Raw genomic sequence first — 18,999 nt, forward strand, 5'->3', positions numbered from 1 at the left:
GAATGACTTCAAATCAAAAGGGGCAGTGGAGAAGTGTTGTCTTGAGAGTTACCTCAAATTCTTATAAATAAAAACTACAATAATAATGATAGAAATTATAGAAAAGATAAATATCTGTAACGCACTAGTAAGTTGAAATAGTGTTTCAGTAAGAACAACAAAGCCAGAAAGAATTGATTTCAGATCAAATCTACAGGGACTTTTGGTTTTCCAACAATGAAGACATTGATTTAACCAAGCTTTTATACTGACGTCTGAAAGTAACAGGAGGAGTTGTATAGGAGGACACTCCAGAACCCTCTCCTGAATTTTTCTTGCCAGCGCCTTCGTAAAACATCAGGAGAATGTCTGAGTGAGCCCATGTGAGAAGACAGCAGGATATTGTCCATAAACTTCACAGCGAGCGAGTTGGCGTGTTGGTGATGTTTTTAACACCTGACAAAAAGAATATAAATATCTAACGGCCATTTTTTCCTGAAATAGTTATTTACTTTCTGTCAGTACGTTTCATGGGTTTCATCAAGTGTGTCAAGTGTTATTTCAACCCTGGGTTCAAATTCCTGACCTATGTTTCCTGTCAACAGATACACCAGCTGCTTTTCTCTTGTGTTAACCTGAACTGATGACAGCAGGTTACCAGAGGCTAAGGGACTACTGTATTGTGCTTGAGAGGGACAGATAAAATGACTGACCATTTATTGACCCTGCATTCTGAAGTGAACTAATGTATGGTACCTCAGGGTGCTAGGGCCTTCATGTAAACAAGCTGGTCATGAATGGATCTCAGTGTTCTGCAGATTTAGAGAATCGGTGGCTACGTCCAGAAGCAGCAGCTGGTTTCGGTCAGACCTGGAGTGTGTGAGCTCATGTGATGCAGACTAAACAGTAGGGAGGGAGGTCAGAGTATCAGGAGAGGAAAAAAAGTGGGTCACTTCTCGTTGACATAACTGCTGGAATGTGACGCCCGGATAAGCCTGCAGTTGTGATTTTAACTATGAAGTATGAATTAATCCCTGCCAACGAAAACCCAGTGTTAGTATTAGTGTCTGCGTGCTGCGAATGCCACGGCTCTTTCAGCACGCTTGGAAGTCCAGGATTTGTCATTTTTCACACAGTGCACTTAAAATGTAAAGACATAAAATGATTGTGCAGAGGCGTGGGGTTGTCTTAATAAAATATACATTTTCTTCCTCAGTCGTCTGAGGGTCAGTGTCATGCTGCCTCAGTCACATTGACTATGTTTACATGGAAAGCAATATCCTGACTATTGACCTCATTCTGAACAAGACATTATTTTGATTATGGCCTTTACGTAAGCTGCTAAAATATTCCATTCACACTCCTATTACATTTTTTTACAGTGCATTGTCTGATTTATGTCTCATGTCATCACATTCACTATTATGTCCGATGATTTTTGGTTCAAAACCCCAACCTGAAACAATGTCAGCTTATACCATTTTGGATGTTTTCATCCTAATTTTGCAAAAGCTGAGCTTATTATGTTGACATGGCAGTGTCTTATTCAGACTATTGTCTGAACTAGGTTAATATTAGAATATGGTGTCCATGTAAACATAGTCATTGTTCCACAAAACTTTGTCCTTCACACCCTCCCTCTTGCTGCCTTTATATTCTGGCTCCATCCTGTCCCATATAAAATGTAAGTACTGCATGTTCCCTGCCACTTTTAGATCTTTCCCAGCTTTTACTTATTCTCACTGCTGTAACTCTCCCTCTGCCAGTTTTCCTTCCATTCTGTCTCTCTCGCTGTCATCTTTCTTACTTGTCTTCCCATCTTTTCAACCAATTTTCACCATTCCACTCTGTTAAGGGAGGAAAGGGAGCAGGAAACCGGTCTCTGAGACAGTAATGATTGGTCCTGTCGTCCATACAGTTGAACTGTCTGCAGGCTTGAACTGGTTTGTTCTGGTGATTCATATCAAAGCAGTTGGATAAAGGACCTTTAGTGTAAATTTGTCAGCAACCGGGAGAAAAAAAACCGTACTGACATTAGCTTCACCACCAGAGCTTAGAAAATAGAGACTTTGAGAGACTATCCTTTCACTGAAGTTAAAACCAGTCTTTAATTGGATTTATATGGTTTTCACATGATAGTGAACAGTGATATGTGGCCGACAGTGAGTGCTAATTCAGAAATGGAATTCTCTTCAGAGTGGTTGTATATTAGCTGATAGGGAGGGCAACATTAAACAGACAGAGTTTACAATTGAGTATGGTGTGATGTGCGCTGGAGAACAAAGAGAAAGGAGAGGGAGAAAGAGAGGAAGTAGCACATATCAGGGCTGAAGCTGGGGCAGCTCCCATTGTAGGAAATCAAAGTGCAGCTAATTGGTACAATTACAGAGACAGGACAAGAGAGAATACAGAGCTGTGTGTGTGCATGTGTCTGCACAAACACATTACACAGAGGCAGATGAGAGTACGCTTCAAGGTAACAATATTAATTAGTTACAAATATTGTTTATGTAGCACCAAATAAGTGAAAATACTTCATATGTTCGCCTCTCGGCAGGAGAGGAGAAAATCTTTGAAGTCAGAGCGCTGGGAGGATGAATAATTTACATCGCATTTACTGTATAATGCAGCTTGAACCTGGCTCAGCATTTATTTGCATTAGTGCTTATAACACTTACTGATCTGACCCTGACTGCTCTGTGTGATCATCCGCAGACTACTGCAAGCTCGCAGTGTTTTTGGTTTTATGTCTCACTGGTGGGTTTTTTGTGTTACTGGAAGAACGGGAGTGATGATCGAAGGTGGCGCAAAGCGAAGATCAGCTTCTTGTGGTGCAGCAAGGAGGCCTGAGCCGGAGAGATGAGAAAAACAAACAGTTTGTGGTGGACCAACGCCATGCCTGTAAATCTCTTTTTTTAATACCCCGCAGTCAGGTTGTTTCCCCCTCACAACAATAACTCACAAACCATCCAATAGTCTCCTCTCATAGAGAGGCATGTTAGATAAAGTCATTACTGAGCTACCCAAAGGATTTCTCATGACCACACACAAACACACAATGCATTAACGCATTACACTTACTGAGCCTTACACACACACACTTCACAAATAATACACTAAATGCTAAATAATAAATAAAAAACTGTAAAAGACAGGTAGGCTATATGATGCAATGTCTGGCTGAACACATTCAGCTGGTTTGCTCATCACAAACACGCACACACTCACAGACAGCCGGCAATTATGACTTCATTCCCACTATTCGAGTCATCTGTGGGGCAGACAGGGCGATTCAAATCAAAACTGATATTGAGCGGAGCCGCCACACAGATGGTAATCACACCAGGTTTGCCCAGTCTGCAAAAGAAACAGAAACAGAAAGTGTGTGCTCGAGGTTATTTACCTCACCCTCTGACATAAATCTTGAGATATTGCTTTTACCACGGTAATTGTTTCAGCTTCAGAGCAACAACTGCAGCACTAATAACCCACAAAGACCTTTCCATTATGAATGTGGGAATTTAATGAGAGAGCAAAAGTGTTGGTTTGGTTTGGTGGTCCAAGTGGATTTCCCCTACCTGAGGCCTGTCTCCTCATAATTAAGTAACCTCTGTCTGCTCGCACACGTAGACACAGGATTTCTCATTTTGCTTATGAGTCTTGGAATATATAGACACACAATAAATCAAACTTTTTCGGTCCAACCAGTATACTGATATTATGGAGTAAAACATTGCAGATACATATATACAGTATATATGTGCATGTGTGTGTGTAAGAAATGATCAATGATTCTTAAGATGCCAATATCAAACCTTCATGACCAAGAACCAAACCTAACCAAACATATAGACCTGGAATTAAGAAAATAAACTTTTTTCACATCTATTCTGTGTTGTTTATTCAGTAAAATAAAAGTTTTCATTTCTGCACTTAACTGCAAACATAAACACATTTGCTGATATAATATAGATCGCTTTCGCTTTGCAGGTACGGCAGACAACATCACCATCTTTGGAGAGTAGTCCCATACATTACAGACTCACTAGATGAAACAAATAAAGTCTCCACTGCTACTAGAGGTAATACTTTAAAAGGAATATATCAGAAGAACAATCGTCTCTCTGAGTAGAAACTGCTATTTCTGTAACTACTACTCAGCCGTCTATCCACAGACCCTTATCCTTATATATTTAGAAAAAGAAGACAACTGTTCTGGCTTGTCGATGTGCTGGCAGTTTCCTCAGCAATGACAGTAAATCACGTAGTAGCACTGCAATTAGTCCCTATATCACCAAGCCGAGAGAACCAAATATTTTGTGCAGACACAGATTAATGTCACTGTGCCACTGCATTTTGTATTATGATCAAATGTGTATTTTTAAAGTTCTTGCTGCCTCTGTGTCTCATTCACACAAACATCCTTGCGTGCCTCCGTTTCTCCACCTCCTGCATCTTTTCCTTTTCCTTCAGATAGAAACACCTATCAGGATGAGCCTTTCAACCTTCACTCCCCCCCCCCCCCCTCCCCCCGCCTGCATTAAGCTTTGCACATTTTCAACAGTCAAACCTCATTTCACAGCGTGACGTCGCCATGCTTGTAGAAAGGGGACTTTGAAGAGCCTCAGTATTCTCCATACTCTTCTAGGTGGCCCATCGCTCCCCGTGAAATCCAGAAGATGGATCCATAAATGGAAAAATGACTGAAGTGAGGTGCTTTTAACAGCTAAAGTATGTGCTTTGAAGTAAGCCTGAGTCTCGCCGCTCGTCGCCATCTTGGCAACACCACCGGGCAGCTATTTCTATTTCTGGATATCAAGAACTGATTAAAAAGCTTTTTTCACAGTTGTACTTCTACTACACATGCACAAGGTTTCACGACATCACATCATTGATTTCTTAGAATAATTCATAATTCTTGATGAAAAAAAAAAAACTCAGGCATATTTAGGGAATAACACATGAAGCCAGGCAAGGCAGCCCAAACTCTAATCCACCAAAGGTTAAGAGATTCAAGTCTTAAAATGCAGCCAAGTATTTTTAGTTTTCTTTCAGAATCATATCTTAGCTGAGCAGCTGCAGTTTAAGAACCAAAACATCCCATCTGAAACTGGGATGACGCAAAGACCTCTTTTTACGGTTACAAGAGAACTGGCTCTTAATGTCACGGACGCTCACAAGCTTAGAGAACTTCTAAGAAAATTTCAATCATGAATTTTGAGGTGACATCAGATGCAACAAACAGAGATTTGGGTTTCTTTTCTCTTCTGCTTGCTACCGGGTAACAGGCAACAAAACACACCCTGTTGTGACATCATATATCACCCATGGGGTTCTGCAAACAGAGGAGGAGGGAGATGGCCAGTTGGATCCGAAGCCATGTTTAATAAACAGAAATGTCTCTTTCTGGCAGGTCTGTGTGCATGTGTGTAGGTGTCCATGATCTGTGTCTAAGATCTCTTCTTACAAGCTCTTCAAAGAGTCACTGTTTACCTAAGAGGGGAGGAAAAGCCCACCTCTTCTCTCATAACACACACATGCAGAGACACAGACAGTGGGAGTACTGGAACATAATCCAGAGTCTCCTGAGAACAAGGCACACTTTATTTAAATAACTAAACCCGAAGCATGCAGCGCAACATCCAAAGTGCTCTTCCTAAATGTCTCTCCCTCTCACATCCCCTATACTGCACAGCTGCTTTTACACAGACACAACAACCTCTTCAGTTCCACAACAAGACCTGATGTTGCTACAATTTTTAACTATTTAGTGCAGAACATGATAGTGATTGACAAAACAGCCAGAATACCACAGTGTTGATACCAATTGGTTTCATGTTATACTGAGTAATACAGTGGGCAGTGTAGAGAACTCACACTGCTAATGACAAATGACATCTTTGCTGCTCAGCTTGAAAGAACTCCACAACATAGAATAGACAGAATATGTCTTTTAAGAGATGGCGTAAAATCAGGGTGTAAAGATTCTAAAACCAAGACTGAAACCAGGGTATAGATTTCGTTAATCTGGTATCGCAACCCAATAACTGAACCCTCATTTCTTCATCGACAAACTCTTTCTTCATTCTGCAAATAAATCTATAACACATGAATACATAAAACAATGTAAAAGCTTTCCAAAACCTGGTAGATGTGGTGACATGTCACAATAAGACTGGGCTTCCGCAGTTTGTTTCCTATAACAAACTAAAGCGCTGACATGCTGAAGAATAATTCTACAAATATATTCAATGTCACGTTATGTTGTGAAAATCTTGTCTTTTCCTCAACATTACATCACCACTGAGACCTTCACTACTCAGCCATGCGCATGTGTTCTTGGTGCAGTGTATGATACTCACGATCCAAGCCGTTGATGTACTTCATGCTTATCTCACAATGTCCCCACACAGCACTGACAATGGGATACAACTTCTTGCCTTTCAGCCCTCTGAATGCCACTCCTAGATACTGTCCATCAAACATGAAGCTCAGCGTTCCTTCGTCCATGTCCAGAATCACTAGCAAAGAGTCCGGCAGAGTGAATGATTCCTCAGGCTCCAGGAAACAAGGGTAAGAGGGCAGCGAGCTGTGCCCCCGGTTCTTACTGTCATGGTAGAGCCGGTTACGTCCCAGATCCCAGCCCCAGGACTCACAGTCTGACCCGACCAGTGCCGTGTACCCAACAGAATGTAAAGGAGCTTCTGAGGTTGCCACACCAACTACAGCATGGGTGCCTCGTTGCCGGGTAGGCCAGTGGATCCTCCACACATGCAGACCCCTTGTGTATCCAACACGCCCTCGGATGCAGTCTGTGCTCTGAGCAACCGGATGGCGATGAAATGTCAACTTATCCTCATCTTTGATGAAAATGTTGAGCGAGCGGTCATCAGGGTTCCATGCATGACGGAGCTGAGTGTCTGGTCCAGCGCATGGCATGTCCAGAAGTAGATCCAACCTGGGAGGTTTGGAGAAATCTGGGCCCCTCAGCTCTAGGTGCTGCCGGCGATGAGCCAAGGGTCGGTAGGACGGGGATCCACCGTTTTCCCCGCGACCGTCCACCGATTTAATTCCTCCAGAAATCTTCTGGCCCATGGCTACAATGTAAGGGCTGACAGAAGGAAGGGGGAGGAAAGGGGAGTGTGGTGTTTGAGCAGGTGGATGCTGCGCTGAGTGGAGCTTGACGTTACCTCATCAATGCGGTGGAGCTGGGAGAGAGTTCCTAACTGGAGAGTGGTGGAGGGTGATGAAGGAGGAGGTGATGAATGAAAAATTAGCGCGATCTGTTTTCATGCCACAAATGTCTTCAGAGAGACCGAGTGGATGCCACAACTGTTGAGAGAAGGAACAGAGAAAAGAAGATTAGAAAACTGGCATTAAAACTACTTTTTTCACAGATTTTGTGTGGCTTTGTTTTGATAGGAATAAACAATGGAGACAACGACAAGCGTACACACACACACATTTCCTCTGACTCATCCTCCCAACAAACTAATGTGCCAATACCAATAGATGAACGCTCCCCTCCAAACATTCCCCGGTTGTGCAACATTGCCCAGATTTGATACTGGCACTCTCTCTGTTTGGTAATGTTATTTTAATGAGTATCGCCTTAGCTTGCACAAATATCAACAAGATGGAAGAAAAACAAAGACACCAGGTAATAATTTATCTACAGTTGAAGCAGTTGAAAAAGTCTGACTGACTTAAGCTTAGCCTAAGTTGATAGAAGTCCGTTTGTATGACAAATAGTAGCAACCAGTTTGTGTTCTGTCATCTACCAATCTGTTCTCTTCATTCACAACAAAACCTGATTCTTATAATGAATAACTGTAGTTGATATTGTGGTTTGATGTCATTTTTTGTGTAATATGTTAGTTTCCTGTGAGGATGTTTTAGTTCTGTTTTTCATCAGTTTCATTGTGGGTCATATGTGGCACTGTGTTAAAAAGAACAGATCATATACATAAAATGTATGTTAAACATTCATTTCTTTTGTTGGTGGAAAATTTATCTACTTTACTCACGTAGACTAAAATTAATTCTCAACATCAGATGAAGCTACATCGACTATAATCTCACACAACAACAGTTATGTGTGGTTCAACTGACGTAAAATGATCTCTTCCAGGAACAGCAGCTTCCTGTTCATAGGACAAGAGACCGTCAAACCACAGACAGACAGGGAAGTGGACGAGGAAACTCTCCACAAGCCGCTTTATTCTTACGTGTATGCTGAACTGAAGCTACTTCTGGTAAACCTGACTCATAGCTCGAAAGGAGCGATACATTATTTATGTATCAACACTTCATTGCCTATGAATTCAAAAAAGAAGTGAAAGTATAAAAGATAAAGTCTCAATCTACACATGAAGCCAATTCAATAAACCAAATACAAAATTTACATTTAAAACGAAGTCCACTGTATTTCTCTGACACGTCAAGAGCAGTGAGTTTATTATAAAAATATGTTTTTATATATAACTAGGTGTTGATGACACAAGCAAACATATTCCCATCAAGACAGTCAGTTACCGCAGAGTGAGGTCACGGTGTCAATCTCACACACACACACACACACACACACACTTCTGTTTCATTTTGACTGTTAACATTTTCCCCGTTCTCTCTTTATCTCTCACTGTGAATGAGGTCATTGCAGCTGGCAGACAATATGTGCCACTGCTCAGCCAGTCCTCAGCACAAGAGGGGTCAGTGCTCGGACAGCTGCCTCACTGTGTGTCACCACGGCTGGCAGGTGGGTTAAGGCTGGACCATGCATGGAAGTTTCCTCGAGTCATGTCTGCCAAACTTCAGCCAAAGAAAGCACAATTAACACTTTACAGACTCCCAGTGTGTGTCTGAGTGTGTGTTTCAGCTGGCACCGCATGCAGATGACAATCTGGCATTACTGACTGTCATCAAGGAGGCACTTGACCCTGGACCCTGTGTCGTCACGGTCATCGTCGCGTAGTAACATCTCAAGAGGCGGGTGGTGGGCTGTTGCCGTGTTTGCTGCTGCGGATAGCAGCAACATGCTTCCACCATCTGTTGTTTACTCTCGCTCCCTACATCTCTCTCTTCTTCTACAGCCAACTCATTTAGGACCAACCGCACTTGCTCGCCCTCCCCTCATCTGTACTTTCTACTGAGTTACGGAGGAGACAGAACATCACATGGTGTCACACATGCAAAGGTCTTGGGATTGTAAGAAAATTGTGAAGAATTACTGCATAGAAAATCACAATTTTATTTATTCCAATTTCACTTCACTTAATTTTTCCAACTAACAATCTGCATAAGATAAAGATAAGCAGGGAATCCTTAGGCCAAAATGAGAAAGTACATTAGCTTTCACATAATGAGTTAGTTCTGTAGATCAACTAATTGACTTATTGTTTCCTATGTACTATGATTTTCCAATAAGTTATGTCAAAACAGAGAGAATCCTCATCTATAAGTGGAAATAGATTGCATGAGGAGGCAGAAACATATGGACAGCAGTGTGCACCTGGTGTGTGGGCTGGCTTCATCTGGCTTCTCCTACTGCACAACTAACAAGCTCCAGTCACTAAAAAGCTTGTGCGGGTGTCTTTGTGTGTGTGTAACATTGCACAAGAGGAAGACATAGTGTATGTGTATGTATGTGTGTGTGTGTGTGTGTGTGTGTGTGTGTGTGTGTGTGTGTGTGTGTGTGTGTGTGTCTGCCTGATGACTGTCTCATTTAAAACTGTCCACCGAGCTCTGACTGGGGCAGACAGACTTTGAAGTCCCACACACACTCACTTTGCTTAGGAAGCTCAGAGAACACACCAGAGATGTGTGTGGGCTTTTCCCACAAAAATCATGTTGAGGATCTAAAGCTCTGTGTCTAAATATGAACTTATGACGAACAGAAACCAGGATTTCTAGGTAATGTTGAGCAGTATGTAGTGTATGTGTGTGACTGTTTTTTATTGTTTAAGTGGGCCAATCAAGGACAACCAGTGACCTTCAAGGCCCCAGAGAATCAGGACTATTAGCTACACAGTCATCCCTCCTCCATGTGTTGTGCTGTTTCCTCTCATCTAATTCTTGGGCAGAGAGCTAATAAACATCACTGTTTCCCATTAATTACTTAACCCAGGGGTGGGGAACCTCCAGCCTCTGAGCAAAAGAAGCAACTCAGAAGAAAAGTTTTTATATGTGACAAAAGAAAATGATAGTAAATAAAATAGTTGGACATGTCTCTCAGGATGGTCCCTTCTGTCTCTCAAAGTCAAGGTGGACACGAAATTCATCATGCCCACTTCCAAGAAAAGAAACATGGAAGTGGATTGTAGCTCTTTCCAAGAGAAATGGAGAAATATTCTTCTGTTGAAGTAAAAGACAAGCTTAGCTAGTTTGTGGAGACACGCTCGCAGTGATGAAAAAGGCCAATCTCGATCATCATTACAGCTGCAAACATGGTGAACTGCAAAAGTGGCAAGGACAAATGTGCTTGGATTAAGTCAGTGGAGTATGTGCGCTCAACAGGCAGCTTTTACAAGACAACACTCTGACAGAGACAATGAGATGCAGGCACGTTTTTCACAAAGTCTGCAAAAGCATGCACATCCAAACTGGATAAGCACAAGGTGCTGAGCAGAAGCGACAAAAGGCAGAAGACAAGAAATGTCTTCACACTAGTTGATGCTCCCACAAATGTATAAATTACCTCCCAGGTAACATCTCAGACCAGCACGCAGGCAGGTTTTGCATGAGCAGGTCAATAGCAAATAAGCCGAAACCCTGTTCAGAAGGAGAAATCATGACGGAGTCTCTTGTTGACCATTTTTTTATATTGAAAGGACTGCTTTATAAGGATTGCTGTCTTTGAAAGCTGTGTGCTGCAGCAAGTGCAACTGTAACACTTCTCACTTTCCTGCTCTGCAAGAACAAACGGCTGCTCTGACATCTGAATATGCGATAGAGTTTGCAAATGCCTTCAGTCGATTGACGAGAGCTTTCAGGACCTGAAAAGTAAACAAAAGGCACTGAACATATTTGCATGCTGTTTAATGTGGCAGCTGCTGATGTGCACGACATCCTGCAACCCAAAATCAAACCTCCCCAGGCAGGGACCACCACAGATAGAAGAGATAGAGGCATATTCCCCAAAATGTCACTGTATTCATTTGACACAATTTTATTCCTCATAAAGAAATTACGCAATAAAACATTTTATACTTCTGTTTCAGTTATCACGTTCAGCAGTTTCATCCAGACATACTGAGGTGTCTGGCTTTGTCTACATGACTTTAAACGTACAATATTCAACTTCGTGCCACCAGGGGTCTCTCAATCTACACATAAACAAAATACTTAGTTTGATTATGATGTGAAGCAGCACAGGATTGTGGGAGTTGTTGACTTTACCACCATTACCAATGAAAATCTACCTGGCGCGACTCAGGCGCAAATCATGTTCACGGATGAGGTAATGTGTCAAGGTTTTATTCACGTTACACAGCAAACTGAAACGAATAATCATGATCCATTACGAGTGACCAAAACAAACTGGCTAGCAGTGTCTTCTTCCTTCATCATGCATTGTTTGCCACAGAAGTTACAGCAGACATACAAAGCCACGGGTAAAGCTGACATGACACAATTAATTGGAACCTCCAGTTTCTCTAAACTGTTGGAAACATTTTTGATAATGCAAGTACACAAGTCAACAAATTATATAACGTAGGTCTAGTGTTTCTCGACATTAGAAGTAGAATTTGAATATTATATTCATAAGTAAGCAGTTATTAACGTGTAAATACAAAAATATGCCACTTGCTGATTGGCCAAGCATGAAATTCAACATGAAATGCCGCAGAACTCTACTAACAAGGAAACCATTTTGAAGTCTGAGAAGAGCAAAGGCCAAGCTAATTTTCTCTGCATCATTATAACAGATTGATTGTAGTGTTTTGCTCATCCCTCTCCTCTTGTTTTGCCTTTCTACACAAAGACTTATACTCATGGGCCTAAATTTAGACCATATCACTTCATCCCCACCATTACATAACTGATTTAAAAACCACTGCGACCTTATTTGAACTTTAACTGTCATGCTCAATTACATCCACTTTGCCTCAATTCCGATGACGTCTGAGATATGAATCACAAAATGGTAACTTCTTCCACTTTCCAATCCTGGAGGGGACAATTGGGCAACATATTGTATAAAAAGCAGTGACCCCATGCAAGATACACACACACAAAAAAAACACAAACTTACTGTATATCTCTTTAAAGCAAATGGCTGTACCCACTAGACCATCTACCATCCTGTCTACATTGCTGATATTCAATCCTGGGAACAGAGGTAGACATAAACTGTGCCATCTGGTTCCTAACATGATGTCAAAATACAGACAGGGACTCCAGAGTGCGACTTTAGACTCATCTCTCAGCTGATGAGAAGAAGCAGTCCATTCACTGCTCTTTTATTATATCTCCTCCTCTATCTCACCAGTTTTCTCCCCCCTTTCTCGCTCATTTTTCTGCTACTTTCTTTGCTGTCTTTTCCATTTCTCTCAGTATGTCTGTCTCTCTGCCTTACTGTAAAAGTAAATCCATGGAGACTACAGCAGAGCTGACATCCTATCAATTGCTCTCTGGGGCCTGCCATCAAATGCCACACCAAATGCCCCAGCGTCTACCAGGCGGCGATCAATGCAAGCTCAGCATGCAGGAAAAGCAAAGTCTACAAAACACAAGCAAATTCATTCGCAGCGGCATTCTTATATATTACATACATGTATATATACTCACTGACAGCCACCAACTCCCTCACACAGAAATTAAATGAACTATGTATGTGGTGTGGAAGAAACGACCTTCATACACAAGTGGATAGTTGCCTTTGCCTTGATTTCCCTGATGCATCACTTGTCGTGTATAGTCCCACTTGAGTTCCTCCCTTTTTCTTTCCTCCGTCTGAACCCTTTACGAAAAAACTCCAGTCATTGTCTCCCTAATGAATCACACCCCCTCCTACACATCTTCCCCCTTTGACGGCATTAATCTCCTCTTAAAATTGAACAATTCCAGTAAAAACTTCCCCTGCTCTTTGTTGAATACTGAACTTCCATCATTGGTTATTGAGGAAGTGAAACTTATTAGTTCCCTTAAATAAAATAGAAATATATTTTAACAGATTGAAATATGAGCACACACTTAGGAGCTCTCTGTTGTTAACTTCTTATATTGCCCTCATGCCTGATGTGACACCTTAAAATCCATGGTGCCCTAAGGGGAGCACCATTAGTGCTACAGTGATGGAGCACACCTTAACGAAAACCTATTAATCTGCCTCTCACACATATATGGATACACAAACACACACACACACACACACACCAGACACACACACACCTATGTATATAAGGCCTTGGTGGTGCCATCAATAAAGCTCTCTGGAATTACAGCAGATTCAGGAGGCAGATTAACAACCCCGGGCAGTAATGACACTAAATCAAAGTCTGACTGAATATGAAGCACTGCTGCTGCATCATTCACTTAACCTGCTTTTCCAAAGAGTGCGATGAAACGTTCCATACATTAGGACATCTGGCATTGCATTTCAAATGGTAATTTTCCTTGGAATGGAGTGGATGGTTATAAAGAGAGGGAAGTTGAGTAGCTAAGAGTTCACTAGAGCTGAAAGTCAAAAACTTTACTGATAGTTTAAGTTATTTATTAAGAAACAAGATTTAAATCAATGCAAACCTCTTAAATAACCGATTGAGGGCCATCTGTACATAAAACCAAAATGAATCTCCACCTGGTGGCTGGCTGTAGGTCATAAATCGGCTCATCCGTGTTAGTGGATGGGAAAGTCAAAGAACATTGTTATTTTAGGTACTTTCTCATCAGAATGATGCTTGTTCAAGTTTTTACAGTAGGTTTTGTTTTAATGATTCGATAAAAATGGGGTGAAACGTCATGATTGACAGCTGAGACTGACTCGCAATTGGTCAAGCACGTTTCTCTGCAATACACATTTACTTTTACGATTAAGGCACTTGTCTCTCACACAACAGTGTTCTCCAAAGCTCTGTGCAAAGTGGAACAAAGGCCATGCCAGGACATTTAACATGGAGAAGCACATCCACACAAGCATGCACACAAACACACACACACACACACACACACACACACACATAAACAAACACACACACACACAGCGTGACATCAAGACACCTCCTGACTGTTCTCAAATTACAACCAGAGGAAGAGAGAAAAGAAATTACAAACAGTGGCTGAACAGAGCGATTATTTAAATGAAGGGACTAACTCAAAATAGGCAGAGGCTGCGGTGGAGGAAGGTTTTGTGGATTTGAGTGAAATAAGAGCGAGAGGGAACACAAACAATAGAAAAGATAGCGAGAGAGAAAGGGAGAGAAAGAGAAACAGGTCAGCAGCTGACAAAACAAAAGGATAAAGTCAGAAAGGAGAGCTGCTATCTCTCCATCCCAGGATGGACCACACAAATACACCCCCCCCCCCAATCCACAGACTAAACACAGCACAGTGAGAAGAAGCGACTGCAGCCAGCGCAGGAGTGAGCCGTCAGATTAGGGGTGTTTGTAACATATAGAAAAACAGTGTGTTCAAAAATAGAAAGCAGGATCTATCCTATTATTGTGTGTGAGCGGGTGGGGAATCCTATGGCAGCTTATCCCAGAACTCTCCACTCTCTCTATCTCTACTGAACAAAAGCAGACACACACATACACACACACACTCTCACACACTCTCACACACTCTCACACACACACACACACACACACACACACACACACACACAGGGGTATCCCAGTTGGCCAGCTGGGGCCTCGAGACCATTAAGGAAATTAAAGGTGACAGAAGATGAGGGAGAGGAGGTAGGGAGGGAGGAGGAGAGGCTGAGTCCACAGCAGCATCCACTGGAGAAAAATATGCTCCTGAGTGAATCTTCACAAAGGTTAACAGCAGTAGAGAGTTGGCCGATCTGCTCTATGTAAACAGAATAAAAAAACTCATCACATTCACAGCTACTTCAACCCAGAGACGTGGATCAAATATCACTGAGGAAAACACACCGCATCACATGTGGCCGTGCAGTTAGTCCACTTCTTCCACACGTGTTCCTGGAATAGCAACAATCTCTTTCACAGGAGACACACAAGAACTCCAGCAGTGACACACTAAACCTTGTGGACAACACAACGGATGGAGCCGCTCACAGTGAATCCCTGGTGTCTCGTCTCATGTCTCGCAGCGGAAAGCCGTCCAACCAGAGCCCATGTTCAGATCCAGGCGGCAGCCAAAGAACACACGCTGAACTCCTCCAACCAGCCGTGGTAGTGAGAGAGAAACAGCCCGAGCAGACAGGAGGAGGAGACCAGCAGCCAGCGAGTGAGTCTGAGAGAGAAAGAGAGAGACTCCCTCCTTCCTCAGAGGGCTGCCCACCCTTTCTCTCCCTCCTCCTCCCTAGTTCCCTCCCTCTTTTCCCTCCCTGGAGCTTATCTGTCCTGAGGCTATCACTTCTTCCTCACCCCCTGTCCTTCCCTCCAACTCTTAAGTGTGTGTTTCCACAGCAGCGTTGTCACAGACGCTGACAACTACAGCTGAGAGCAGACTTTCAGCCCGAGTCCTGCTTTCAGTTACTCTCTTCAGTCTCTCAGACAGAAAGAGAGAGAGGGGGGGGGGGGGAGAGAGAGATAGAGACATGAAGGGCGGAAAGCCGATCCCCTCTGATCTCATCAAGCAAAGTTACCAACAGCAACCAGGCAGACAGACGGGCAGGCAGGCAGGCATGGGAGAGAAACACCCGGTTCTCCTCTCCTCTATACCTCCCCCCTTCCTGACTCCCCCCTTCCTTCTTACAAAGAGCTCACACGGAGCCATCCAACAAAACCAAACCAACACTACCCCCTCTCTCCAACACACACACACACACACACACACACACACACACACACACACACACACTCACCTAAACGTGTCGCTCCTGCTGCACGAGTATAGCATGTGAACATTTTAGTCCTGAAGGTGAGTACCGGAAGTCATTTTAAGGTTAAAGTTCGAAAATACAAATGTCCCAGAAGAATAGTCCTTTGTTAAGAGAGAAAAGGCTCCTTCAGCGTTAGATTTCTGTTGCAGGGTACAAACAGTTCCTGTTTCGCCACTTAACATTTCTGTTATTAACCTGACATCCTGTCCTGTCTGGCGAGGACCTGCACTGTTTTGTTCTGCTCTCTGTTCTTTCCTGTCGTCATGTTGGGTATTTGCCCGCATCTGCACATTACTGCATAACTTGGCGCTGATGTGATGTGATGACTAAGTTCATTTATCAGCCTTTTCCCGCAGCTACATCAGTCATTCACAAAGTTGGGAAGGTGAGGACATTTGGAAAAGCACATGTTTTCTCTCATTCTCTCTCTCTCTCTCTCTATTCCACAACTAGAGTTTTTCATCTCCATGTGGCATTTAAAAACAAACAGCCACAGAAACGTGCACATATGCTTGCACACTCTCACGTACACATCAACACTCTCTGCAGTTTATGGCCACATGTGCATGCTTTTTTTTTTGCATGCAGACACATACAGTTCAGTGGTGAGACAGACATCAGTGTCTGCAGTCAGGCCCAGCCAGCTGACTTCCTGTGTAGACTTCCTTTTCCCAGGGCTGCGACCACCAGGGAACCAAACTCTCCGCAACACCACCTCTCCCACTTTACCATGACATCACATGTCTGCTGAGGCATTCAAATGTAATACACAGTGAGGGAGAGGTACAGGAGTTGTGGTATGTGCTGTGCCATTTCTCAGCCAGGACCAGTAAAATCTGGTCTCCGCAGGCTGGTAATCGTTGAGAGCCAAGAAAAAAAACTAACTCATTATCTCCAACAAAATGCTGAATTGTTGTATTTTAATTCATTTGCTTTTGTGAGGATAAAAACAAACTAAACTTATGATGTTAATTAGTGAGATTCAGAGTTGCTGAAAGTTAGATTCAGTCGTTTTAAAGAGCCAGGATAGCTGTTTCTGGTGTTTGTGCTAAGCTACGCTAACTGCATACTGGAGGTATTTCACAGAAAGACATTAAAGGACCTGTGTGAACATGTGATGATATATCTCAAGAGATAAACCATCAACAATGTTCGGGCTGAATCTGTCCAAGCCCTGAGAGAGAACTTAACGAGCCTGACCTGAACCCAACAGTCATTCGGACTGATGGGTTCAGATTACACGTACGACCAGTTTAAACAATCAAATAGATAGCACAGCCAATGTGACAGAACCACAAATTTCAGCTTTTTTATGCAAACCCAGCCTAAGGCCTCGGGCCGGGTAGTTTTTAAGATGTAAAAGTAAAATTAAAACAGGCATGTATGTACTAGACTTAAAACACAGATGTTCAAATACAAACAAATGTAATTAAATATACACAAAATCAGTCAGTTGGTCTCATTCAGACTGAGAGCTGGAAAAGTGAAATGTGCCGATCTGTACAAACACACACAAGCAGCTATGGATCACCTGAAGCAGATGTGGGTTAGACTCATAACCTTTCCCCCCCAAAACACACACAAGCACGTACACACACACATGTACACACACACAAGCACGTACACACGTACACACACACACACACACACACACACACACACACACAAATACTTCAACCTCCAAACTGACTCATTATTCTCGACCGCAGCTGTGGTCATTGCTTTTGAATGTGAGCAGTCAGTGTAGGATTAACATAATACACAGGTAGGGAGGAGGGGTGATGTTAGAAATCTGACATATTCTGAGGCTTAGTTTCTATGAAAGTCACGCTGCTGTGATGCCACATTCAGATTTTATGGTTTGGGGGAAATATTTTAGTGATGATTATATCTGTGAAATAAAGGTTTCCTTTTTTTAAATGATGCCCTATTGGGGATTTCAAGCATTTGCACATGAAATAAGTTTAAATTCTTGCTTGTTTACACTTGTTTAATTGCTGTAATCCTATCACTTCCATTGTGTAATCCTGCAGAAATCCATCAAGGCCAATTAAATGTTGTAGCTTCCAAATCCTATAGGATTGTGGAAGAGTGGAGCATGAGACACGTTGGGTCTCCAAGAACAAATGACTACATCCTCAGATTCTACATGTAAATTAAAGCATACATTTGTAGTAAAATAACATGAACCTACGCGTCCTAATTCTGATGGATTAGTGCCTTTTCCAATGTTTACTGTTTTCATGTTTATGTGTAGAATGTTGCATGTAATATTTCTAAACGATTTTCTGCATCTGACAGTCAGTATCCATTTGTTTCTCTATCACCGTATTTAGACATGAACTCCAGGAAATAGGGACCAGATAGCTTTCAAAGTTGACATCTTTGTTGGTGTTTTGTACATGTAGAGTGTGTCACCTATTTTTTATCCTGAGATTTTTGTGGTTTTTTTGCTTTATTCCATAAGTTTTGTGTTCATCACGTGTCAAAAACATCATCAATACACTCCACTCGCTTGCTGTGAGGTTTCTGGACATTTTCCTGTTGCATTCTAGGGCTTACTCAGATAATTTCTCAGATTTTACTCGGATAAAATACAATATCTGGAGCAACTGATTAGGACATTTGTGGTCTCATTTACAGCCCGTCGAGAAAACAAATAAGAAAAATGTCCAGACTTAAGTGCATGTCTGAAAGCAGCTTTCATCAGTACACTGCTGCATCAATTGATAACAAATTACTGTACATTTCTAAACTATTATACAGCCTTATAAAAGGCTTCAACCCTACTTCTATCATCCTGAAGAGAATCTACTGAAGGTTCACAGAGGATGGAATCTGCGGTTCATCCCCCATCATCTGAGCTGGACCCTGCCATAAATTGCCCCCTGATTTTCTACCTCAAGGCACATTCACACTTAAGGGACCCCATGGGGTCTGACATGTGTGTGTGTGTCTGTGTGAGTGTGTGTGAGTTAATCTGTAGGACAATGGGGGCCCTGTCC

At 42.4% G+C, this 18,999-nt stretch overlaps 1 protein-coding gene across 7 annotated transcripts in view; it reads right to left on the reverse strand.

The window, feature by feature from the left end:
- Positions 1–18,999, reverse strand: part of LOC109636993 (SPRY domain-containing SOCS box protein 4-like) — a 71,529-nt gene that overhangs the window by 29,409 nt on the left and 23,121 nt on the right. For 2 of the 7 annotated variants that reach the window (XM_020099083.2, XM_069511001.1), the window contains exon 2: positions 6,342–7,311. In XM_020099083.2, the coding sequence (XP_019954642.2) occupies positions 6,342–7,074 (733 nt within the window). In that variant the 5' untranslated portion in view covers positions 7,075–7,311. Of the gene's footprint in view, positions 1–6,341; positions 7,312–12,768; positions 12,908–15,080; positions 15,429–15,976; positions 16,210–18,999 lie in introns of those variants that run through there. The other 5 variants (XM_069511000.1, XM_020099063.2, XM_069511002.1 and 2 more) reach the window with 5 other exon arrangements.

The sequence above is a fragment of the Paralichthys olivaceus genome, chromosome 16 (assembly GCF_024713975.1).
Source record: "Paralichthys olivaceus isolate ysfri-2021 chromosome 16, ASM2471397v2, whole genome shotgun sequence".
Classification (NCBI taxonomy): Eukaryota; Metazoa; Chordata; class Actinopteri; order Pleuronectiformes; family Paralichthyidae; genus Paralichthys; species Paralichthys olivaceus.